Source organism: Podarcis filfolensis (assembly GCF_964270895.1).
Source record: "Podarcis filfolensis genome assembly, chromosome: 3".
Classification (NCBI taxonomy): domain Eukaryota; kingdom Metazoa; phylum Chordata; class Lepidosauria; order Squamata; family Lacertidae; genus Podarcis; species Podarcis filfolensis.
Genome location: NC_139606.1, coordinates 65007476 through 65035116, shown reverse-complemented (window position 1 = coordinate 65035116; position 27641 = coordinate 65007476). Strand labels below are relative to the sequence as shown.

The 27641-nt window shown below is 39.9% G+C and overlaps 1 protein-coding gene across 7 annotated transcripts in view; it reads right to left on the bottom strand.

The window, feature by feature from the left end:
* STXBP5 (syntaxin binding protein 5) overlaps positions 1-27641 on the bottom strand; it is a 119102-nt gene that overhangs the window by 32144 nt on the left and 59317 nt on the right. For all 7 annotated transcript variants that reach the window (XR_014546728.1, XM_083607950.1, XM_083607952.1 and 4 more), the window contains 11 exons: positions 23101-23224; positions 21617-21695; positions 19313-19467; positions 17099-17171; positions 15920-16067; positions 15769-15836; positions 13717-13757; positions 12496-12716; positions 10871-11049; positions 9545-9670; positions 8037-8188 (listed from right to left, as the gene is read on the bottom strand). Coding sequence is in view for 6 of the 7 variants with exons in the window: in XM_083607950.1 (XP_083464076.1) it covers positions 8037-8188; positions 9545-9670; positions 10871-11049; positions 12496-12716; positions 13717-13757; positions 15769-15836; positions 15920-16067; positions 17099-17171; positions 19313-19467; positions 21617-21695; positions 23101-23224 (1366 nt within the window). In the remaining variant the exon portion in view is untranslated. The remainder of the gene's footprint in view (positions 1-8036; positions 8189-9544; positions 9671-10870; positions 11050-12495; positions 12717-13716; positions 13758-15768; positions 15837-15919; positions 16068-17098; positions 17172-19312; positions 19468-21616; positions 21696-23100; positions 23225-27641) is intronic.

Genomic DNA, 27641 nt, shown 5'->3' with positions numbered 1-27641 from the left:
ACTGTATCCACTACAAAACCGAAGTAGCAACAACAGGCATCACTACAGATGATGAAATACTTGGGCTGCTTTGGAAGGAGATGCTGTTATGAAAGGTGTTGAAGTGTAAAGGTGACACTGAAAGGCAGAAGTACAAAGCCTCACAAAGCCTCATGTCAATCTGTTGTTTGTTATCTTATAGTTCTAGGTTTCTCTAGGTCCATGGGCTTTGCAATAAACAAGGCTGTCCATAATGTTGCTTGCTAGGCACTGAAGAGCTCTTGATTTTCTTTGTAAAATCACAGGAGTGAAGGCTTTCTTAACACACACACACACACACACACAGTGTGTGTGTGTGTGTGTGTGTGTGTGTGTGTGTGTGTGTGTGTTAGTTATAAATAAAACTACATTATTCTACTTTAATATCTAGAACTCTTCAGAACTCTACAGGCAGCTAGGCAGCCTCATGCTGGAAGACCTATCAGAGATCTGTAAAACCTATGAGAGGATACACACAAGCATTGGAAAAGTTGGTGTGGCGAAAAAAAGAGAAGCAAAAGTATTCCTGACAAAGAGCCAGGCCATTGCTCCCATTCCCCCCAAAATGTTAAATGTATGGATCTGGGAGTTTTAAATGGCCTAATAAAGGTACCACCCTAATATGGATTACAGAGAAAAGTAAGGGAAAGGTAAAAGGACCCCTGACCATTAGGTCCAGTCGTGGCCGACTCTGGGGTTGCGGCGATCATCTCGCTTTATTGGCCGAGGGAGCCGGCGTACAGCTTCCGGGTCATGTGGCCAGCATGACTAAGCCACTTCTGGCAAACCAGAGCAGCGCACAGAAACACCATTTACCTTCCCGCTGGAGCGGTACCTATTTATCTACTTGCACTTTGAGATGCTTTCGAACTGCTAGGTTGGCAGGAGCAGGGACCGAGCAACGGGAGCTCACCCCGCTGCAGGGATTCAAACTGCAAACCTTCTGATCGGCAACCCCTAGGCTCTGTGGTTTAACCCACAGCGCCACCCGCGTCCCATACAGAGAAAAGTAAAACCTTTTAATTTCCCCCACAAAAAAGCCAACCATTTGTTTGTAGTTTGGCAGCCTTAAATCCAGATGGGCTCCTGTGCCTGTAAATCATATCCACTTTGGCCAAAAGTGGAAAGGGTTATTTCCATTTTTAGATTTTCTATTATAATATTAGTTATTATTATACACCATTCACCATAAGGCCGTTGTTAAAAACAATTAAAACAGATTACATCTAAAATATGTATTTCAGGTATCAAAGGCCAGAGTAAAGAGCTGTGTTCTAAATGAAATCCAACCAGTAACCTGGCTATTGTATTTTGGACCAGTTGCAGTTTCCAAGTCATCTTCAAAGGCAGCTCCACATAGAGTGCATTGCAATAATCCAGCCTGGAAGTTATCGGTGGATGGAGTATGATGATCATGCCATCTCAGTTCATAAGAGGCTAGAGCTGTAAACCAGTCAAAAGCTGGAAAGAGGTATATCTAAGCATCAAGGCCAACTGAGCCTCAAATGACAATACTGGATCCTGGACTATCCTCCCCTCCCAAGCTGTGCAGAACACACCATGCCCCCACGTCCTGGACTCAACAACTTAGAACACATAATACCTGTGTTTTCAGGATTCACCTTCAACTTATTGGGCCACATCCCACCCATTATTGCCTCCAAGCATTGGTCTAGCACCCACATATTGGTGACACCTCACATCAAAACCCCTGATGAGAGCTCCCAGCATTTTCAGATAGATGTTACATTGCATGGAGGACAAGATGAAGCCTACAGCTCCACTCCCATGGTGCCAAACAATGGTCCTCCCCAAACTACTCTCTGGAAACAGCCCTAGGAGCAGGAACAGAACCAATGAATTGCATTGCCCTCCATTACCTTCCATAGCGAAGAGAGAACAGAGAACTTCCTTTTACAGAGCTGCTCAAAACCTGAATTACAGATTAATCCAGAGACCACAGACCAACACACAGAGATAGAAATTTTAAGAAATGCACAGTACAATACTGGGGCCAGTACACACCCTATTGGGTCATCTTCTACCCTGCCATTTGCAATTACACCTTTGTAGTTCAGACATGTCTGCACTTGCACCCCAAGAACAGTTAAGGTCACTTTTACTTGACTGAAACGTGCGACCTCTATAATATTGTATCATAATTTAACTATACAGTGAATTCTTAATGAGTGCCTGGCTTTAAGTCCAGCACAGCAGGAGACACGCCTAAGCCTCTTTCGCAAAGTTCACGTTTTGAATTTTGCCATTTAGGGAGGGGATGCTTTAAAATTCACCCACACATTGTGTAGAAGTATTTGCAGAAAATAAATTCTAGGCAGTATCTGATCTCAGGAGAACCCACCACAAGAAAGATGCATCCTGGTCACTAGGGAAAAAGGAAGGATAAACTTCGGAGACTCCAGGGACTACTAGCAAATAAGACAAGCAGGAAAAATGCACTAATTGGAAAGGAGAAACAGAAGGCTTTCCCAGCTGGATAAATGGGTCTTTATAACAAGTTTTAGGTTTGCTTTAAATTGATTTGTTTTTGTGTTTTTAACCATTTTAAATTATTTTATAATCACCTTGTAAATCACAGTGGTTTAGAAGGTGATTAATAAATTAACTGTAATACCAATGCTAATATTGTCTGGTGTCCATACAACACACTCAACAATCACAGCTCTGACTTCACTCGCTGGCTAAAAAGCACTGACAGAGGCAGCCAGGCTAGCTCATTTCACAGAAATTGCTTAGAAGGGTACCCATACATTTTTGCTTCATAACTTTCTTTCCAGGAGGGTTAGAGATTTACTTTTTTATTAAAAATAAAAAGGAAAGTTCAGAGTCTTGGTCCTTTGTCCAAGGGCACCAATGAAGGTCTTTGTGGACACCACTGCACGCATTTGTGCACATTTGTGGGCACTACTGCACATTTGTGACTTGTATTCTATTATCTACTAATGCCACTTTTTTACTGTTGCTTGCAAAATAGATGAAGGATGTAATCTGGATCTTATTGTACCCAATATTCCATATTGATAGTATCTCAGGTAACAGTCTATAATTATATTAATATATAATTAATCTCTGCCGATATGTTAGTGAAAGAAGCTGAAAAGTAAAGGCTATGGTAAAATATTCAGGGTGATGAATGCATATAACCTAATCAACTGGATGTTAAAACACTTTATTCTTATGAGATGACTTACTTATATAAGAGGTGCGAAGTTTTTTCACAGACTCTGAATATAAGTTAGAGAGGCCACACATGCAAGAAGCCACAGCCAGCATGCCTTATTGAAGCAATGAGAAAGGAAAGACAAAAACACCAACACAGTATATTTGGAGAAAGAAAAAAAATCTGCAGAAAAACTTTAAGACCCAAGCAAACAATGTATTTGTGGGAAATTGTTAGACACCAACTGAAATACAACAAATCATGCATGTGCCAGAATTCACACAGTGTAATATAATTTACTTGTTGTCTTACGTAATATTTATAAAATTTCCCATTAATACTACTAACAATTTAATGACAAAACAAACCTATCCCTACTCAGCTGTTTAACTGTTTCATTTAAGAGAATATATTAGTAACATTATAAAATAGCCAGACTTACTTGTACTTATTCTTTTAATACAACTACAATTATTTAACCATCTTCAATATGGAACTACCAGGAAAGGTAGGTAGGAAGAGCCAGAAGTGCTGCTTATTCAACAGCCATAAATAGTTTTACAACCATTACGAAGTGGTAATTCATGGAATATTGCAGTTTATATCTGAAACATTTGCAGTGTTCCATGTGGCTATTATAGTAATTCATAATTGCATATAAGTACACAAAAAGTTCCATTGGTTACTACCAGAAGAGCAGATCTTCAGTGCCTGATGAATGTTATTGGTTGAATATTGGTTCCATCTCTGATGGTCAAAGGCAGGAACAGAACTTGTGAGAAGTAGGCAGTTCAGACATCCAGACAGCAAGAGGGTGCCATGGAGATACTGCCATGATCAGGATCTCCAACGGCCACAGATGTCAAGGCCAGAAGGAAGCTAAAAGGACCACTGTGGCTTTTCCTCCCTGATTTTATGAAGGACCCAGGTAAGAACAGAAATCAAGGAACGGTGTACAATAAGCCCAGGCCCAAGGAGACAGCAGTTTACTGAACCTCTACTAATAGGCTCTAAACTATAGTATTAATTAACTATGAAACATATTTTTATGCTACAAGGAGGCAGAGTCCCTCTCTGCCTTCAGGATTTTTTTTAAACGTAGAAGGAAATGGTATGGACTTTGTAAAGGAATTTGGTTCAACAAGAACAGATGCCCCCTTAAATGGTGCTGAGGTAGGTTCTGCAGGAGGGCAATGAAGTCTAAGGCCATTGCAGAGCAAAGGCACATAGTGGGAGTCATGAGAGATAAAACCCATCAGGCCCAGGCAATGGTGAAGGCAAATGTTGTTAAGGGTCCAGAATGTCCACAGATATAATAAATGGATTCATCCCTTTCCATGGATAAGGGCTGCCTATGAGATGCTTAGTGCTTGTTTATGAGGCAAATGCCGAGCAAAGGTCTTACATTTAGAGGAAGAAGGAAAAGCTGCCTTAGCAGGCACTTTAAGTTTATTCAAAGGCTGAGTTTGGGCAGGAGGCGTGGCTATTGCCACCAGAGAGCACACTGACTGCCATCCCTACTCTTCAGAAAGCCAGAATGCTGGGGCATGGATACATAGCACACACCAAACCAGAAGGTGCAGTGGTCCAAAACAGCTAAGAAGAATTGCCGAGGTTCAAATACCAACAAACCTGCCTCCATCCTCCACTGAAGCAGTTACTGGTGAAATCAGGAGAGAGAAAAAAGGCAAGGCAAAGGGGTTCTATTTATGGGAGAGATGCAGGCAGCAAAGAATGTAGAAAACAGCCAAGAAAGACGGGCTCAAGTGACAAGAGACAGGCTGAGAGAAGAAAGTGCTGGAGCAGTCATGAAGAGGAGAAAAGGTTAGGAGTGACAACCATACTGCCCTGGTATACTGAAGGGAGAATGGGATGGCTTAGAAACAGTGAAGAGGAAGGCAAACACTGGAACAAAGAAGAAAAAGTGGAATTTAGAAAACCTGAGAAGAGAAAGAACAGGAGCTCAAAAGCAATGTGACTACTTTGATGAAGGCAAGAATCAACTAGGAGCTGCCTACTTCCCACAAGTTCTGTTCCCACCTTCAACCACCAGGTGGAGCCAATACTCAACCAATGACCTTCACAGGAAGTGTGCCACATTAAACATGGCATTTGAAGCAGAGACATATATCCCCAAACACTTGGGGGAAGAAGCATGTTCTCACTACACTTTTACTTCTTTCACATTCTTCCTGCTGTGGAAGAATGGTGTATTGTGGTTACTGCATACTATAAGGTCCCAGGGCTGGTTACACTAAAAGGTCCCAGGGTAATAGAAAATAAAGCATTCAAAAAAGATTAAAACAAACTATGCTCACAACAGGTGTCTTTAAGCATATGACAAAAAGCTGTATAATGAAGGTGACAGAGATATATTTCTGTGGGGAGGGTATTCCACACAGAGAATGCTCTCATCTCAGGTCACATCCCAAGACCTCTAAGGACAGTGGAACTACCAACCTCGCTGATTTTAACACCCAAGAAGGTCTGTAGGAAAGGAGGTGGTCTTTCAGATATTTGGGGACTGAGTGAGCACCATGAACTAAGCCCAGAAACAAACCAGCAACCAGTGCAGCTCTTTTAGAACAGGGCTTATGTGAGTTCTAAAGGGAGCCCCAGTCAGTAGTCTGGCTGCTGGAGGTTACCAGAGCATGGAGTACTGTGGCCAAGTTGTCTCTGTGCAAATTAGACTGTAACTGGTGAAGCATCCAGAGCTGGAAAAAGGCATGCCTAGTTACCAAGGCCAACTGAGCCTCCAATGACAAGGCTGAATTCAGTAGCACCCCCAAGCTATGGACATGCTACTTCCAGGGAAGTACAACCCCAACCATGACAGGTCCCCACACCCCAGAATCAAGAACCTGGGACACATAATACTGCTTTCTTTTCACAATTCTGATTCAGTTTATTGGCTCACACACAGCCCATCACCACCTCCAAGCATCAGTCTAACATCAGTCTCCCAATTCATATGCAACAGAGAAACAGAACTGGGTATCATCTGCATATTGGTGACACCAAATTTTCTGATGGCAGTTCCCAGTGGCTTCATATAGATGTTCCAGGGACAAAATAGAATACTGCAGGACACCACAGGACAACTCTCATGGCACGTAACAGTAGCCTCCCATAAGTACTTTCTGGAAACAGCCCTGGATGAAGGATTGGAACTACTGAAGTACAGTGCCCCCAACCCCCACCTCCCTGAGATGATCCAGAAGGACAATGGGAGGTCAAGGAGAATGAGCTGGCTTGCACTCTTCTCACCTCTCTCCTGACAAATGTCATCAATCAGGATGTCCAAGGTGGCTTCAGTACCATAACTGGGCCTGAAGCAAGACTGAAATGGATCTAAGCAAAGAGTTTTTTCCAAGCATGTCTAAAGCTGTACTGCCACAACCCTCTCAAGCGTTGTCCAAAAATTAGTTATTTTGTACTGGGCAATAGTGATTTAACATTTCTGGGACAAAAAATGTCTTCCTAAGGAGGAGCCACACCACCATGTCCTTCCAGGCAGGTGGTCAGTCCCTCTCCTCAAGTGAAGCATTAATCACTCATTGCAAACCCAGCTAACCATCTACGGCTAGCTCTCAGAAGCCGAGGTGGGCAAGCATCAAAGGGCAGCTGGTTGGCTGCACTTCTTCAAGCAGCTTGTCCACATCTTCAGGTATGAAGCAACTCTAAAACTTTCTGTTCATATGCACTTCCTCCTCTGAGAATTTTAGGCTTGTGGTTTGCTGAATTTATGTGATTGCTTCCATGTGCCAATACACACCTTAACAGATCAAATACAGCATGCTGAAATAATTGTGTCCAAAAATGAAGGGGTTAAGTGCTGAGTGGTTCTGTGAAGCAGTTAGTTCAGAATAAATTAACAGGGCTTTTATGATAACAGGGTGTGATAGCACAAAGGAAGACGAAAAGTAAATCTCAAACAGGGAAAAGCAAGACAATGGAAGATGGTTGATGTGAACACATAAACCTTGGTAAAGAATAAGACTTTTTGTATAAAAAAGTAATGAAGTAAATATTATATCTTTGAAGGTGACTCAGAAAGTACAACTAATACAGAATGTGGCAGCTAGACTGGCGACTGGGAGTGGCCGCTGGAACCATGTAACACTGGTCCTAAAGGATCTTCACTGGCTCCCAGTACATTTCCAAGCACAGTTCAAAGTACTGGCGCTGGCCTTTAAAGCCTTAAGCAGCCTCAGCCCAGTATACCTGAAAGAGCATCTCCATCCCCATCACTCAGCCCAGTCACAGAGGTCCTCCTCAGAGGGTCTTCTGGCAGTTCTTTCAATGTGAGAAGTAAAGTTACAGGGAACCAGGCAGAGGGCCTTCTAGGCAGTGGCACCCTCCCTGTGGAATGTGCCCCCCCCATGTCAAGGAAATAAACAACTACACAACTTTTAGAAGACATCTGAAGGCAGCCCTGTATTGGGAAATGTTTAATGTTTGACATTTTATTATGATTTTATATGTTCTGTAAGCTGCCCACAGTGGCTGGGGGAAATGGGGTAATGAAGAAGAAGAAGAAGAAGAAGAAGAAGAAGAAGAAGAAGAAGAAGAAGAAGAAGAAGAAGTATGCTTATTATATATGCTAAATTTGGCAGTCTGAAATACTCTTAAAATGAAGACTGTTTGCCTACCATAATCAGATGATGTTTTCTAAAAAGAAGCCCCTACAGAATATTGTCAACATATAAACCTTTTGCTTTGTGCAAGTTACTTTCAAAGAAAAAGCTAGTCGCATGCACTCCTAATCAGCTTGCGGTCCGGTAAGTAGAAGACCAATACAAAAATTTATCAGCAAGTATCAAGTGTATGACCTTACCTCCAGATGGCTGTCTGCTTTTACGTGGAGATCGGGGTTCCCTCCTATAAGGATCATTAGAACCATACAATTCAACGGTGCCAAGGTTTAAAAGTGTGGTCTTTTGGACGTAATCAACCATTGCGATACCATTACAATTGCCAAAAACTACTCTGAAAGAAAATTTATTAGAAAGAATATGATGGCAATGAATGATTGATATCCAAATATATGCTTATGTTAAGTACAACATTTTACTTTCCATTTTTAGGAATTAGTTGAACTGATTATTTTTCAAAATCTAAAATCTATTCTTATATAACATTTAGAAATGAAAAGTTGCATGAAAAACTATTCAATTTATTTTAGTAGTAGTTGCTGAGAATAAAACCAATAGACTATTGCCTTACTAAATAGCAAACCTCCACCTGACATAGAATGATTACTGTCCACTGCTTACTCAAGGGTAACTGTTTTGTTGCAGTGCGGGAAGAAGCTAATAGCTGCCTTGTTAGTTTGTCCTTGACATGCATTTGTGTTTGGCATGGTTTTACATTAATATTTATTTCTTATAAAACAGGTTTAAGTAAATAGGCAGTAAGAACAATACATAATAAGATGCAACTCTAAACAACAAACAAGATAAAAACAACAGAATGAGCTGGAAACACCAACAGGAGACTTTTGATTCTGAACTGTTGCGATTAACCAAAAAAGCATTTTCACATCTATATAATAGGAGCTGAGACAATCCACCATCTGGCTGCAGAAGAATACCAAAATATAATCTTCCCCATTCCTGGCTGCTACACTTGAGATTTGCCTCATCACCACTGATGACTCTGTACTTCTACTTTTTACAAAACGTCTTACACCTCCATGCCTCACCCAGAGGTTTCGTATGCTGGTCTGATTGTCTTAGCCACATCATCTAACCTTCTGCTATACAATTACCCAAATGAATACCCCACTGTACATCCAACGTTCAATTACTTCATTCTCACCATCTTGTTTTAATGTCCGACAATTGACTAATTTACTTGTTACAGCAGCACATTATTGCATTCTCCCATATTCTTTCTGAATGTCCACCTAGCCTAGATACAACCAAAAAACTAAACAAAAAAAAAGCCTCTTCACAAAACGGCTGGTAGTCTAAAAATATACAAGACATTCAAGAAATCAGAGATGGCACAGAAGATTGTGTTCTACGCTGAGAACCATTTGCCAACTTTTCTGAAAGTGCTGTGTACACATCTAACAGCAGAAGCTATCTTCCCCATGTAATATACGAAGATGGTACAACATTATTGTAATGAAAGGGAACCTTGGGCAAAGACTGAAATGTGTTTGTGGCTGAATACCACAATAAATGAGAAGGCCCTTTAAGTACCTTTTTACTGAAAACATGGAAACAAGTAGCATATCAAAACAACATGAATCCAGTAGTTTAGCAGTAACGTCATATTCCTTCTGCAACAGGACAATGGGATTTAAGGAAGAGAAAGCACAGCACCAAATATACTTACAAGCCATAGGCAGAGTTGATTGCAAGGCTTGTTATTTGCTGAGGTGGTTCTCCACTCACCCATACTAACTGGATAACCAGCTCAACCTGGTAGCCTGGAGACTGCTTGAGGGAAGAGTTTTTAACTCTGCAATATACAGGAAAGGTAGACAACATTTATCCTTGTGGAAGTCTGCCAATAAATTTTACTAGAGTGGGAATATTTCATGACTGATTGTATTTCTTACTGCAAGTTAGTACAGCTTCAAATGCTTACTCTGGAACAGATTCATATGATGTGGGGGAGACTTTTTAATGTAAGTGGCCATGTTCTGATGTTGAGAAGGATCACATGCAAGCACTGGAGAGCACATTTTCCCACCCCCCCACCCTGGTCCCGGTGTACATAAATTGCTTAATCAGTCACATTTTAACATATTTTCCGATCCTGGCATGTAAATGATGGTTTGCACACAGCAGAGCTTGCTTAGTTAAGATGAAATGGCAAACTATAATTTGCTGAAGTGATTGCAAAATTAAGCATTATATCATAAGGACTCACAATACTTATTATACATTTATTTATTTTTCTTTAATTTAAAGCATTTATAAAGCATTTATGGAAACAGAAATTCAGTAATAACAGAGACCAATCTTAGGAGTCAGGGACAGCCAGGACAAAATGGTATGTCTTTACAAAGTGTCTAAAGCAACTGATAGATGATGCTTCACATATGGCAGAGGAAAGAGCATTTCACAGTGCAATTAGTTCGCTCTCTGCCAAGTCTCAATAAAGTAGAATTTGGTGGCTTGTCATGACTGGTGAGCTAGACTTGAGAGTTGGTAACTTACCTAAATTAATCTCTTGAGTCCATGGCTCAACTGAAATTTGAACCAGGAATCTGCAGGCTCATAACTTATTCTCTAGCTCAAATATGAAGGAATAGGAAACAGTACAGGAAAGTGAGATAAGGCAGGAGATTCTAAGTTAGATGTGTAGTTGGGGGCAGTTGGCATCCGCTTCTCTCTGGAGGACTGAGAATGGGCATGCTGTTTTTTAAGAAAAGCTGCAGTTGCTATATATCAAACTTTGGCAAATACAGCTATTGAAACACATAGGTAGTTTCATAGGCTCCTGTAAGCAATATATAATTACTTTGTACATTGATACAAGCTCAATACATGTGTCTTCTATTAGCGCATCTTTGTAAAGCATACACTAGGAGGAGGTATGAGTAACCATATCCCAAAGCAGCACATGTCAAAAGCCAAAAGTTTTTTCTACAATAAGATTAAGCAGTCTATGAAGGTAAGATACAGTATTTAGAAATACTAGCCTTACACTTACTTTAAACATGGGACGTTATCCCGAAGCCCATCAGATGAGCTGCTGCTAGTGGATGGATGAGACTGGGGAGCAATGGACTGAGGGTTGGAACCTGTGCCTGGAGTAGGCAGTGGTGGCACTTGCTCAGAATCTGGAGACTCTATATAATTTATTTCATACAATAGCCGTACTTCAAGCATCTGCAAATGACAATGGAGAAGACGTGACACAGTCCGAGAGTTCTTTGCACTGCAAATTTTGCAGTTGCCAACTCACTACCTTGGTCTCAACAACTTCCATAAAGTTAAATACAAAACTTCTTATTAAAGACAAGTGGATGGCCTCAACCACAGTATCAAGCTGCAATGCATCAATCAAATACCAGACAATAAGGTACCAAGAGTACTATGAGGTTTGTTTGACACTATCCTGAGAGATGCTGGGAGCTGCAGGTAAATAAAATTTAGAACGGAACGGATTTGCCATTCCTGTTTTAGAGAAACACTTGCAGCTGATTCTGTGGCCTGTGACCACCTCCTCAGAACTGAGCAGTAACACAGGATCAAGAAATACTTCTGAGTGGTGCACCTTCTCATTTAAAGGCAATGTAACCACATCTAGGAGAGGAAATAGCAGCATCTTTATAGACCTAGATTGTCCTGTCATCATGGTCCTGTCATCATTCCTATCAGGAATAAGCTTCAATTTGTTAGTGCTCATCCAGTCCATAACTACATATGTTCAGGCATTAATTAAATGCACAAACAACTGTTTCTTGGTTTGATGGAAACAAATAAAGCTGGGCGACATTGTGTATATTGAGAAGAACTGCTGAACATTCTCCCTCCATAGCTGAAGAGCACTGTGGACATCCATCTCAGAAAATTTGATCAAATACCATGATACTATATCAGGCATAGGCACACTCGGCCCTCCAGATGTTTTGGGACTACAACTCCCATCGTCCCTAGCTAACAGGACCAGTGGTCAGGGATGATGGGAATTGTAGTCTCAAAACATCTGGAGGGCCGAGTTTGCCTATGCCTGTACTATATTGGCAATACAGATAATGAACAAGTTATACCCTCCCTGTTCAAATCTAGATGAAGACAACCAAAGCATTACGGTGTTCTCAAACCCTCCCAAATATTTACTGATATGGGTCAACAGTCTGCCTCATCCATCAATTTTTTGATTTGATTATGAACAACTTATGAAACCCTCCAACCACTGTCTATGATTTAATGGGTGAAAAAACTGAACAAACCTGTATAAAAATATTAGCTGCACTCTCTTCATAAGGCCAGGTATAAAGTACATGTGACCAAGGAGCTACTATGAGATTTTACCTTTAAGCAAGCATCTAATGCAGGATTAAATTGTTCAATCTAATTTCAATTTATCATTTTCAAAATAAAATGGATTTCAGCTAAATTTTAATTGTATTTGTAATGAGTAAGCCTAATGTTTTCAGCACATCCTATTCCCAAGAATGTCCTATTCCCAAGAAAGTGACAGAACCACTGAGCATGGAACAAACTAGTCAAAAAAATGTTCAAGCTAGTTTATACTAGTTTATATATTGGCTAAATATAGGGATTAACAAATATATAAATGCATGTCCAATATAGATAACTGTCAATTACCGGAATCACATCTGTTGTAATTTCTTGTTTGCTGAATCTGTAAACAATGACATGTGCAGAAACTCCTGCAATGCACAGCATCCTGCTTTCTGCACACCACGAGATGATCTGAATGGCATATGGGTCTTCATCTACTATGTCTGTGCTAGGTCTGTCATCCTTATTTTTTGATTTTTCGAAGACTTTAGCTGTTTTTAGTTTGTACAGCACTTGCAATGTTACTAGGAATAAAATAAAAAATAAAGATAGTTAAATGTACAAACCAACGTAATTTTATAAACAAAAATATTGTTCAAATAAGGCCATTCTGAAACAATGGTAATACAGTGCTCACATTTCCATTCACGCTGATTGAAAGTTCCTCTGCGGGTGATGTGTGCATGTTTGCTAGTGAGATAGATATCAATTTGTATTCCGCACACATGTGGTTCCAAAATATAACACTTTTCAGGATGTTGAGGAACTTCAGTGGGAAGACAAGGGCCAGGAGGGGCCTGATAATTTATATGCAAATCATTGCATGCAGTCCTTTGGATCCTGGGCATTGTGTATTATGGCCAGAATCCAAAGGGCACAGAAGCAGAAAGGCTTGGCAGCCTTCCCTTATGCAGAGAAGGATTGTGCCCTCAATTATGAAATGGCATTAAGACAAAATATATAATCAAAAATAGTGTTACAGCACCTTCTATGCTCCAGGATTTCAATTTGTGTTTCAAGGAGGTGATACGGGTTGCTTATGAGATATCAAGTAACTATCATGTATGATTTGAAACCTCATCTCCTCCATCACCTTCCTCACTTCCTGTCTTTCATATCAAACTTTTGGCTCAGAGGTTAATTACACTCAAGTCCTATTTAAGCTGAGGAGACAATTTAGTCCCAGAGGCAGGGCAGAGGGATTGTGGTGTTAAGGGCACACTAGCAGAGCCCATACGGTTCTCCTGCTGGTGTGCCTTTACAGCCTGAACCTCACAGCCACCCTGCCTCATCCCCTACAGCAATCTGGTAAGAAGCAGTGCCACCTCTTATGGGAGAGGCAGTTCTGCAGATGCTGGCTGTTCCTGGTCACAACTAATTTAGGACCATTCATTCCAGTGGGAATTAAGTACAGCAGATTTGAGCAAACAAGGCGAGTGAACCCCAAAAGATGTCATCTATAAGGCAACAGTTTCACAGCAGCACTTTTTAAACAATTCTTCCATAACTTAGCAAAACACTCACTTGCAGAGGCATCCCAAAACTTGATCGATCCATCTGCATGCCTATCAAAACAAGAATTTTTTAAAGCAAAATCTCTTTAGAAAAGGAATAGCAAGGCCGATGAGATTTAGTTAGTGATGTTAAATTGATGTAACAAACCCATATGCTCCTATTTTCTTCTTAGTATTAGCCTATCATAGGTGAGCTGCATGTTGAGGGAAGGCTTGCTGAAGGAGGTCCTAGGAAGATACAATGCATCTATGTGTACTCTGAATGAGGAGACATTTAATACTTCCAAGAAGATCCCATTGGTGCTGCCTAAGTCAGACAGTACCAAGCATGAGGGGCATGATACTCTATAATCATGTTGCTAAATGTAGAGTTTTACTTTTCCCAATAGAAGTAAATAACAGACATTCACTTATACAGAAGAGGTAAAGTGTTGTAATTAAAGACACCACCAAGACTGGTGCTAAACTCAACCTCTTGTCATGGTGACTTTATAATCTGGGATGAATAATGGATTTTGCCCTCTCTTAACAGAGTGATTGTAGGTTTTTTATTTTGCTCTATAGAACCAAATGATTTCCAGTGCAACTAAGGCTGTAATCCTAAGAACATATACTAGTGAGTAGCTTCAATGAACTCAACAGGACCTACGTTTCCATAAATGTGAATAGGACTGTGCTGCAAATCCATCTCACATGCATTGCAACACCAACAGCTGGTGTCATCTCATGAGGGCAAATGCTAATTCTCCTCACTACCTCACTAAGAGAAGTATGATAGGATTTGGTTTTATGCGTGCTTTTCTAATTATAAAACAGTTTAGTTCCATTCATCTTTTAATATCGATGTGCATGGTTTAAAAATTCTGAAATTCACTTGTGTCTTAGATGTTTTTAGAGCACGATAGCCCAAGTGTTGCCCTCTAGATGTTGTTGAACTACAACTCCCATCAGCCCCAACTAACATGCAAGCTGTCACTCAACAACATTGGCTACCCATATTGTATATAATTAATTTTTTTTTAAAAAAAATCTTTGTCTGAGGACTATGGATCTAGACAGAGAGAGTACAGTAAATGTTTAAAACCATTCCCATAATCAAACAAGTAACAAATAATCAAAGCTAATTTTTGTTTTTCTTTGTTTTTCTGATATGTTGAAAAGAAAAACAAAAAGAAGTAGTAGTATCAACACCAACACTACTTAAAATCCAGCATTATTGCCAACATATTATTCACAGTAACCACCCACAGAACCCACTGAGTGTCTGAAATGTTTCACATGCAATAGATAACAGCAAGCAACAGATATTTTTTAATTCACAGATATACATCCTGATTTTTCAGATTTTCTCTGCTCAAATTGGCTAGCACCTCATACGTCCAAGAAAACTTCATTAGATAAATTATACAACATTTAAAATAACTCAGACCACCAGCTGACCTTACTTAAATGTTTTAAATGCCTGATACACACACATGGCTACAAATGTGTACGCTATTGCAAAGAAAGGTGGAGGCTGAGAGCCACTGGAGAAGTATCCCCACTGTTGCTCTCAAGTAAGCAGGGAAGCCTTTACTAGCTTGCTCATTTTAACTCTTCTGTTATACATTAGGATGATAGAAATCAGAAAAATATCCCTCTGCACCATAATTGCCTGTCCTCCACAATGCAATTTTAGCCTCAGATCAAGGATCATACAGTAATCTTTTCCGCTTTTATAATTTTCAACACTAGCCCTAACTCTACATTTATATTTCTAATAAAAGCTGATGGTAAATGCCAGTGAAATGTCACACAGCAGGTGGTTTTGGGGGCTGTAAGTCCTTTTCTTTTCTCCCAATACATTTCTCTCCTCCCCCCAAAAGGGGAAAGCAATGCCTTTCATCCACCTCAAATTAGTTCACAATGTTACTTTAAGCATGACAGACAATTATTATCTAAATTACCCTAAAATATGTGTAGGTTACAATATACCAGTTTATGAATAATGACGCATAAAATATGCATATCCCCACATTTACCTTGGCAGCCTTGTCCAAACTAATGTAGTCTTATTACTTACCCAGTAATAATGATCTCTGGATAACTCTGTGTGACCAAACCCCAGTTTCCACCATTGATAGGCCATTCCTATTTAAAACAAACAAGCTGATTAAATCCAAACACATGGAATACTGTTGCTTAGTAATAAAGATATTAACTCCCTTTGGTACCTTTTTACTATAACCTTGACGTTTCTGGCGAGCCCCAACTGAATAAAGTGCTGGAATAAGGTCCACAGGACAATCGGCAAAATATTCACAACAGGTAACTGGAGATTCATGTATACTCAAGGGATAGGGATTCTCAAATATAGGATACCTTTAATGAAGGGATGAAAACATGAAAGCAGTTAGTTAGCTGATAAATAAAATTTGTAGGATGCAACACTTTCTCCCAAGGTGGTATTAAACAATGATAAAAATGTCAGTGCAAAAAAAGAAAAAAATAGTAAATGAATACAAGCGAGTACAAAGTAAAGCAGCAAAGGGGGAAAGGAGCTCAAATATTTATAATCTATGTGAATAAATATAAATCACTTTGGAATACTAGTATACTCAAAACACATTAGTAAAGATTTAATTGTAAACTGCTTGTGAAATATACTCTACAGAAAATTAGCACTTCAACAGAATGCTGGTGAACTGCTAATCTCAAAAATCAAGAATTTTCAGAAATTATCTTGTAATATCCCAACCCGAATATGAACTCCTGCTGTCATTAAAAGATCTAACCTAATTTTATGTATAACTAAAAATTATCTTTAAGATGAAAATTAGCAGCTATAACACAATGCATAGCCATAGCTATGTCCCCCCATCAGGTATATTAAGTGTTTGAATCATCACACATTGTGCCATACTGGCCAAGTTCACACATCTTGCTGAACGCTGGTTTATAGAATTACAAAAATGAAGATGTACAAACTACAGTGAGTCTCGGTCTTGGGTACTTCCCAATCCTCTTCCTGCATGGCCAGGATTATGTGTTTGGAAGCTTCTGCCTTTAAGTGCAGCTTGCTATAATATCTGGACCCGGAAGTGTGTTTATCAAACTGTGGTGAGACAAAATCTGCTGGAATTCTCCTGGTCACACAGCAGGAGGAGATCATGTTATAGTTTAGCATGATAGACAAATGTGGACACTGAATTACTGTAAAGAAGAATTCACTGTGAGTTATCTTCATTTCTTCATTCACCATTAGGAATACACACACACTCATGGGCTATTTACAAGCAAATCACAATAGAAAACTTAGTGTTTTGTTAAATGGAACAACATTGATCGGTAAACTCCATCCATGACTGCTACGAGACACCTTTATATAACCTCATTATATTCTGAATTCTTACCCATTTTGTGCAAGATCAATAAGTACTAAATCTTTTTCTAGAAGAACGACCACAGCATATGGCTCTTGGAAATCTATGACAGAGACAACAATGCAACCAAAGAGGAAGCCTAATTAATAATTTAATAAAAGCAAACATTGATTCACTGCTGATTTAATATTTTGATGCGTAATGCAACATGGGAGGGAAACAGATTAATGCCATAAACATTACACACACACACACACACACACACACACACACACACACCACTTTTCACCAAATCTTTGTAACTGTTTCCTAAACAGTAGTCCCAACGTAGTGTACAATACCACTGAGCAATTAAAAAATGACTAAATGGCCATAAAATATCTAAGGACTTCAGCAGGAATCAACTTTGAAAAAATACAATAGGACAAGAGTGTCTTCATCTGCCTGCAGAACAACATTGAAGAAAGTGGCAAATAGAAGAAGCTCCCCACTCCAGAGACCCACGGAGTATACAAGCAAAGAGGGACCTCCACTGCTGATGACTTTGGGGATGAGTCCTGCAAAGTCTCATTCATCTTATTTGGTGGATAATTTCTTCTCCAGTAAACAATAAGCCTGCCATCCAGAGCCATTGGCAGCATTGAAACCCAGGAAGCATTGCTGTTGCCAATTCTGAGAAACATATGCGATGTAGCTACAACAACAAATATGATTGGCTGTTTGGTATTGTGGCATCCTCATATTCACAATATGATCTGTGACCGGCTGAGAACCAGTTTGTTAAGAAGAAGAAGTTGCTGCGGGTGGGGGGGGGGCAATACATGAACAGATAGAACAGTGGAAAAACTGGGGGGTTACTTGAGAAGGTTCTAGGCACCTCAAAAGCCCCCATGTCACACTAAAGAGAGCCACTGGGCTTACCTATATAAAAAGTGTGCTTGAGTGAAAATATGCTCTCAGCTGGGATCTAAGCTCCTTCGAGCTCTTACAGGGTTTTTACACAACTGTCCAAGCTGCCACCACCCGCAATCAACACAAGAATAAAAATAGCAACAAGTAACACCAACAAGAACATACACTGCTCAGGCTTCCCTGGATGTATGAAGCAGTGTAGAAGTAGAGTCAGTTAGACCAAATCAAGAAAAAACTAGGTAGCCCAGAGTAATGAAAAATATATTTTACAGTCCAACAGTTCTTTTTCCTGTCAGGTGGGACATGCCTAAGATGGCAATAGATAGGGTGGGTAACCCTGGAAGCATAGGCTGGAACACACACTGTCAAAAGAGTGCCTCAACAAAGGCAAACATGTTCAGCCTAAAGAACTATGCGCAAACCAACAATAACCAAAGAACCTGGCTGAGGGAAATACACTCCAATAACCCAAAAGGGGCAAAAAGCTCAAAATCAGTGCAAATAATAGTCAGTGGAAAAGCATTTATTTTAAATAGGTGAAGTTGTGTGAGAAATTGGGGGTCGGGGGGCAGAGTACAGTATGAAACAGAGTGGGGAGTGGTAGAGCTGACAATAGAGGAAAAACAAGGCTAGGCAAGTGAACAAAACAGCAAACTCACAACCAATCAACTCACCGCCCTCCAGGACACAAACATTAAACTACCACAAAAAACAACCCTGAGGCAGACACACAAACAATTCCACACACACATGGAAGATGCTAAATTTATTCTCTCCCTTTAATAACACAAGGAACAACCACAAACAACCAAGACCAGTTGACAAGAACAGTCAAAAAAGGGAGCCTGAGCCAAGGGAGAAGGAGACTTCTCTGCATGAAGGGAGGCGTTTAAACTGGTGGGGGTTGGCTGCTTGAAAGCACAACTTTAATTTAGCTGCAATCCTGCCTGTAAGCACTAGAGGGAGCTCACGTCCCACCTGAGAGCATCTTTAGTCGAAAGAAAAATGATCACACACAAAAATTAGGTTATGCATTAGACAGCACAGCCACCAGCCCATGGAAGACATTCCAGAATATGAGGACTACTCTTTCTCATAAATGCTATCTTGCTGTCCAGATAGGATGGTACTAGAGATATGTAAGTTCTCCTCAGGTTATTCAAAAACTATCTACGATCTTTCAACATTTTTGAGGAACCTTTTGGAAGAAATGGCCCCACCCAACCCTGCCATGAAATTATATAAACGGTAAATAAAATTCTGGAATTACTGCAGCAAAAAATTGCTATTAAGCAGTCAAACAAGTGGGAAGATTTTTTCCCCAGAACCTACCATTAGGGTATGGAGTTTCACAGAGGGTTAGAAAATCAACTATTGAATAATCCATTTCTAAAACAGCAGTGCTCTTCCCGTGCATAACTGTTAAACAGGGTCTTCTTCCTACAGTATCATATGACAAGCCACCTGACAAGATGATGAAAGGTTCTCTGGAAAGAAAGAAAGAAAGAAAAAACAAACAAACAGTTAAGATTATGAGAGACAGCATTAGGAGACTTATCATCTGAGATCAAGAGAGCAACCAATAGCACTCTACACTGTATATGTGGCACAATATACCACTAACCTTTTGTGTTAGGTGTGCTTGGCTTAAGAGTTGTGCAAGAACACAAGTTTGCCCAACAGACTGAACAACTAGCTGAAAAAATCTATTCCCATTGTGTTGATCTGTGTAAATAGAGGCACTTGCTTGTCTTTTAAATCATATTTTAAGCAACTGTACAAACTATTGTCAAGGATTCAGTACACCTCCCCACTTCTTCAGAAAGATGCATATGCAAAATGCTGCCAAGAAATGCAACTAATCTTGCTAAAACTTGTTTTTCCTTCCTTAGATGCGTCATACAAATGTGAAACTCAAAATTCACTTTTAGGCAGGACCAGCCCATCCATGATGTGGACTGAGACAGCTGCCTCAAGGCAGCAGAATCCAAGGGTCAGTGTCTCCACAAATGCACCACCTGCCTCTGCAGGAAAAGCAACAGCAGCTTCTGGCAAGATCTCGCAAACCTTTTGTCAGATCTCACAGGAAGCCGCCACATCTCGTGTCTCTGGCGCTGCCGTGGGTGCTGTACCCCCTTGCCACCAGAGGAGAGAGAAGCAGCAGTGACAGCTTACAGGTTCTGACAAGATCTCCCTGGAAGCTGTTGCAACTGCCTCTCCTCACTTCTGCCATGGCATGGAGGACACCCCATCCGCCATCACCAGAGAAGGAACAAGTGGCTGCTGCAGCAGGCTCCAGCGAGATCTTGTGGACCTCTTGCAATAAAGACTATTTTCTCTTTTAGATATATACTACATACAAATGGAGACCCACAAAGTGATATATTTGTGATAAATCTGAACATAATCCTGAATCTGAACAGTAGTGTGGGAATAATTTATTTCCCCTGCACATGATGTATGGAAGTCTGACAGGTTAAAATGCATGCCACACCCTAATTCCATTCCCTTTCCTTATTCTAGGATTCTTTAAACTTGAAGGGCAATGCAGAGCCTGCACATGTGTGAAATAAGTTAGGATTAAATAAAAACCACTTCCTCTGTGATTCAACCCATGACAGGGGTCAAAGAGCCCTCAAAAACTCATCAAATCCTAACTGGGAAGAAATTCTGGTTAATCATTTAGCCTCTCCCACTTCCAAATTACTGTAAAATGCAAGGTGTTTTATGTTAATTTTGCTCCCTCTGTTTTACTTTCAACTACCCCCAGCTCAGGGACGCAGGTGGTGCTGTGGGTTAAACCACAGAGCCTAGGACTTGCCAATCAGAAGGTCGGCAGTTCGAATCCCCGCGACAGGGTGAGCTCCCGTTGCTCAGTCCCTGCTCCTGCCGGCCTAGCAGTTCGAAAGCACGTCAAAGTGCAAGTAGATAAATAGGTACCGCTCCGGCGGGAAGGTAAACAGCATTTCCGTGCACTGCTCTGGTTTGCCAGAAGTGGCTTAGTCATGCTGGCCACATGACCTGGAAGCTGTACGCCGGCTCCCTCAGCCAATAAAGCGAGATGAGCGCCGCAACCCCAGAGTCGGCCACGACTGGACCTAATGGTCAGGGGTCCCTTTACCATTACCTTTAACTCCAGCTCAGTGTTAAAATTTCCCTTGAGGTTTTTCTGTGTATCTGGAACTATTGTTCCCCTTGTATTTTTCCTGCCCAAAGTAACATCCACTTTACTACTACAGCAAATGATTTTAATTCATATTCCACACCTACGTATTACAAGTCTGTAATTTAAATTGTTGCAAGAATTTAAGAGATTTCTCATTCAATTAATTTTAACAAATAAATATTTTTTGCATGAAGGTTGTATGAAGACGAAGTGCATGGGAGTTTGAGGAACCATTTACTTTCACAACCATCCTTGCTTCCAGTCTATTTTTATGCAGTAACAGCAGCAACAGCAACACCGCTGAATAGAACTGAAGGTTTCATGAATAAACAAAGTGATGGTGGGTTTGTCACATTTTAAAATCATGGAAGTACTTCAATAGCTGTTTAGATTATTTTGCCTTGCAAAGTCCTTATTTTTTCTCTACAAATATCCAAAACAAAGTTAAGTAACTGTTTCCTAATTCTTACCCAGCTCTGGTAGTTTTGTATTCCACTTTAAGAATAGGTTTACAAGGCTCTGGCTTCTTTCCATCTTTTACCTGCTTTCCTAAAACAAAATATTTTCTTATTTACATTTAAAAATAATTTGATAAATCTCAGAAATCACACCAAAATCTTAAGAATAGTCCCATATATTTAAAAGGTTATATAAACACTACCAAGTATGCATCATACTATCCTTGCAGATTTAATGCAAATAACTCAATTGCTTTTCTTATAAACAGTAGATATTTGGCTGTAATAACCAACACCCCATGTGCTCTCTTACCTGGAAGAAAGTCTCAATCCACTGAAGTCAATGGGATTTACTCCCACATAAACATGCACAGGACTGAGTTGGAGAATTATGAAGAATAAAGAATCCCCCCCTTCATTGTATTGCTGTCAGAAAAACTACTTTATTTCAACATTTGGTCGTGATATATTTTAAAAGAAAGCAGGTTTGACCAGCAAATTGCCAGTTTCACAAAAAATCATCTCCACTATATAAACACTGTATAAACTGATTAGAACCTTTTACAGTTACTAATTTACATAAATAGTGAGAACCTTTTCAGGGCTAATAGGCTAATTACATGTTCTGCTAATTTGTAAGAAAGCTATACAAAACTGCAAAGCACTGCAAAGCAGGTAAAACCTAGACATTTTTACGTTAATGCATAAGTCTGATAAGGTGCCGCTGCAGACATCTTTTTGGACATACAATAGTAAGAATATGATCATACTACACATCAAAATTCCTAAAGTTGTGAAAGGTACACACAAAGGTGTACAACAGTGTAGCCTTGGATTTTCCCTGGCAATCTTATGATAAATGTACTACTGTGCCTGCACTTAGGGTGAAAACAATCTTGGATTACAATAGTGTTGTGCTAGTTTGCTGACTCCTTCCACCCCCTCACACGTTAGGTTAGTAGTTGGCATGCCCATAATAACCAGGAAAACTAACATTTGAAGCAGCTCTGCAGACATCAGTGTTTAGATCCACGGCATGAAAACCTTCACCTGCTGCCTTCTGCACATCAAGCATTTGTTGAAACCACCAGAGGAAACCAGGTTGTTGCCCCTTACTGAGCTAGTTCACAACCCTAATAAAATACGTAACCAGAAAAAGCTGCCTGGTCCTATTCTACCTTGGGCCACAAGAGGTCCACCTGAACTAGTTTTCTTTTGCAATACTGCCTTGATTAATAAACAACTCCACACTTAGCCTCCAAAGCAATGGACTGTCAAAGCCAAATCCTGACTACAGGAGACAATGCAGGTGATATAAGCAGCAGCAGTTGAAAATATATGGTACAGTTTAATACCTTCTTTCAGCACATGGTCCTCAAGAATAGAGTGGCATGAAGTAGCAGCCACCGGCAGTTTAAATGACTTAGCCTGCAAATCACTCTAAAGCATAATGTATACACAATGTTGAATAGAACACACTTCCATTTTGAACTTACCATGTGGAGTGATTGTCTGAAATGGCTTGGTAGGATTCCTTACATTCCATATAGTCAAGGTGCCGTCCGAATGGCTACAGATAAATTGCTTTCCTTCGTGGTGCCAAGCTACAGAATGGATTGCCTGATCAAAGGAGGGGAAATCAGAACTTATTCAAAGCAATAAGCAGAAATCTTAACAATTTCATTCAAATATTGCTTAAATACTCCACCATAGTTCATGTGATTAAATAATGTGATAAAATACTATTTTAATGAAAAACTGTAACACTGATTCTGAAGATAGTTTTCTTTAACAAATCATTTTACGTCTGTTGCAAAAGTAGTTAAACTATTTAAACTCACTTTGTTTGGTTTAAAACTGCTATTGAAAACCTAATACAATGGTATAGTACAGTGGTGCAAATGAGAAAAATATATAGATATATATTTCCAATTGCTTTTGGTGTACTGTTAAACTGAAGAGAACACCTGTATCTTTTGACAAGGGTACAATTAAAATATTGCAATGTTTGTACTATCATGTTTGTCTGCAGTATTGGTGAAAGACACAATTTTCATAATGACTTTGTTTCAATGCTATGCTTCCCTACAGCAATGTACTCATTGATCTTTTTAGCTAGTGTGCATTTAGTGTGCAATTGCCATAATCAATGCATGTGGAAGTGAGCGAGCCTACAAAATGTTTCCTATACAACTGATTTTGGAAGTCTGAATGGTCAACTGAAATTACATCATGTGATAATCGGTCAACCTCCAATCTGATGAAAATCATAAAACTTTCACATCATGCTATATTAAAAATGTACTATTAGTCAAGAACCGAGAATTCTCCTGGTGTAAATCAGCATTCATCAACATCTCACCAACTATGCACATCTGAAAAGGCGACATTTGATTTTACAAGGCAATGACAAACTTGATTTATAATAAAATGATAATCAGATATGACATGTAATAAATGGGATATGCACTGCATAAAGGCTTTGCTATAAACAAAAAATGAATCCAGTTTTTAGACTTACTAAGACTACTGCATTAAAACACATGCATAAAATATATATCTTGTTATTTTCTACTTTGACTAGAACATTAGATTGCTGAAGTCATACACATGAAGTGCAAGACTAACATCCTGCAGTGGTGTCCAAACTTTTTTCAAAGAGGGCCAGAGCTGTTGAGCTTTTTTTAGGATTGAAGGACTAGTGGAAGTAATAAGAGTTTTGTTGTATGCAGCAATCATCAGCTAACACAGCAAAATACTTCAGAGAGTAATTCTTCAAAATAATTGCAATGTAATAGCTAATACTATTGAAATTTGTGTAATTAGGGAACGCTTGGACAATTCATAGCAATGGTAAATAACAATCTAGTACTGTTACTAGAAAAGCAGCTCTGACATTTAAACTTATTTAGAAATATAGCCACCCCTACACTAGAGTAATAATTTGTGGCCCAGTCAGATGCCGTCCAATTTCAACTCCCATCAGCACCACAGAGAACAACCAATTGTCAATGATTAGGGATTATGGGAGTAGTAATCCAACAACATTTGGAGGGCCACAGACCAGTCACCCATGCTATATAATGTTAAAGCTTCAGAGACTGTACCTTTGGTTTTCAGTTTTCCACTAGATTAGATCTTCTCACTGCTAAACTGGTCAAGAAATCCCATAATTCCCAGAACATGCTTTGTAAAAAGTGCTATATGCTATATTGACTATTGGATTAATTACATGTAGACTTGAAATTTTTGAACTATAAAAACTCAAGGCCAGTGATATTTTACATACAACACATTTGAAAAGGCATTAAAATGTAAATTGAAATTAGTCCATCAGATCAAAACACAAGGTGAAAATCAGATTAACAATGAGCCCTGTGACTTGAATATTCCAGCCAAGTATACAGCAATAATCCTGCATTAAACTATTATGAAACAAAGCAAACCACAATGTACTACTTTTTTTTTTAATTCTTTCAAGTTACAGAATTGCTCATTTCCTAAAATGCCTGTAGCGTAGCTTGTGAAACCAGATGCCTTTCTAGGTTTCTTTGATGTCATTTTTATTTCCCACATTATAAAGCTACTTCTAGCTATGGTATAAAACAAAGCAAATGTATCCTCTCTGTATTTTTTTACTTCTTCTATCAATACAGTGGTACCTCGGGTTACAGAAGTTTCAGGTTACAAATGCTTCAGGTTACAGACTCTGCTAAACCAGAAATAGTGCTTCAGGTTAAGAACTTGCTTCAGGATGAGAACAGAAATCGCGCGGTAGCGGCGCAGCAGGCCCCATTAGCTAAAATGGTACCTCAGGTTAAGAACAGTTTCAGGTTAAGAACAGACCTCTAGAACGAATTAAGTTCTTAACCCAAGGTACCACTGTACAGATTCCCAAATTATTCTATCACTCTGCTGCAATATCAGAAAACTTCGATACAAGACTTCATAAACTGTGCATTCATAGCATCAGAAAGTCCACATGACCATGTTGTATCACAGCAAAAGTCAGGGTCAAGAAAGAGAAACAGAAGTGACTCAACAATAACACAGGAAAGTGATGGAAACATTTATTGTCTCTGTACTAAATGTTGGTCTCAAAGGAACAACAAAAAGGAACAAAGGCAACTTCATGAGGAAAGGTGAAATTTTCTGCTGTAGAACTGTAAAGCAGATTTCCTTCTTCATTCTGGAAGGGGTCTAATTGCACACTAGTGATGTGAAAGTGAATCATGACAGGAATCATCAGGCTAGGAAATGTTGTGTATTGCAGATAGATGAGCCTTGATTGCAGGGACAGGGAACCTCCAGCCTCTAATTAGGTCTGCCAGGCCTCCCCATTTGGCCTAAAGCCCAAGCCACACCCACTGGCCTATATCACGTCAGGTGTAGGGCAAGTAAAGACATGACTGGGCCAAAGGGGGTTTTGCAGGCACTACTGATCATTTGCATCTCAAAGCCCTGGTGCACAGCACTTTGATTGTTGGGGCTTGAACAGCTCTGTAAACGTTCCTTTTACGCCATAAAGTTTAAGGGGAAAATTTAAAGTATTTTCCTGTTCTGCCTTTGTGAACTTGTTCTAAATGATTCTTTGATAACAGAAAGCACCCTTAAGAATACATTTCCTGGAGCTTTGGGTAGAAGAGATGCCAAGCCAAGCCTTCTGCTACACATCAAAAATCTGAAGAAGTGTGCATGCACATGGAAGCTCATACCAATAACTAACTTAGTTGGTTTCTAAGGTGCTACCGGAAGGAATTTTTTTTTATTATATTATATTATTTTATTTATTTTGTTTCGACTATGGCAGACCAACACTGCTACCTACCTATAATCAAATCCCACCACCTCACACTTCCCATCATGAAAATATTGCTTGTTATCTGTCAGCTTCTTGACAACTGATCCTTTCCTCAATTCATGAGCAAGAACAGCGTAATTTAGAAGGCAACCGGGGTGGGGGAAAAGCAGGAATCTGGGGAGCTTTTCAACCTATATTCTTTAATAATACCAACTGCAAATTAAGACCCTGGTTTGTAATTACTCAACTTCTACAAGTGTACAGTGCTCCTTTCCTCTTCAGTGATGATGAGTTGGATATATAAATTTTAAAGCACATCACTTGGGTGCAATCCATCTGTGGGGGTGAAGTAGACTCCATTAGCAGGGCTGACACAGAAAGCTGAGAAGATACAAACTGTAGCCCTTCGGGTCCCTGCAATATATAGCACCTTCGTCCACCTACACTCTATTTTTGGGGAATATATCCAATAGGCATTTCCCAACATTCTTTGTCACATGGAAATATCATGGATGCTTCAGCTGAGATTCCTGCATTGCAGCGGGGGGCCACTAGGGGGCGCATTGGAAGATGGCCGACCATACCATCTCTCCGACCCACACGGGGTAATTAAGAGGCTGTTATGGGAGTAGGCAGCCTCCCTGGGGAACACTGCCCTTGCCTGCTGTGCCCATAAATCAGCCCCTAATTCAAAAGAAGGGGGTGAGGGCCCTAGGCAGAATGCCCCCGTGTGGACCTCGGCTCTCCTGGACGCTGTCTCTGATCGCGCACTAGCTGCAGTAATTTGGAATAATTAATTACAAAAGAAGCAAATGCACATATTTCAAGTGAAGAAGGGGAGTGAAGTCTGCTAATTTAAGTGACCTCTGCGAAAGACGACGACGGGTTGGAGAAACAGGAATATTTTACGATGAAGATACACCAAAGGCTGGGTATGTTGACAACGGGACTGAATGGGGGGGGGGAACCTTTTTTATTTTCCTTCTTTGTGATTTACAAGAACCCCTCCTCATTAGAATCATCAGTTGAACTGACCCAAGCAGGATGATTAAGGTCTGTGTGGAGATAAACTTTAACCAAAAGTATGCTTTATGGAGATCGAGAAGCAATAAGAGCTTTTGGAATGGCGCAGCAATTAATTTGGAGTCGCCATCTTGCCAAAGGATTTATAGCCGAGAGAAGGAATGGACTTGTTTTCAGACTGCATTCCTGGTGAATCTCCTCAGAGGTTTTGAG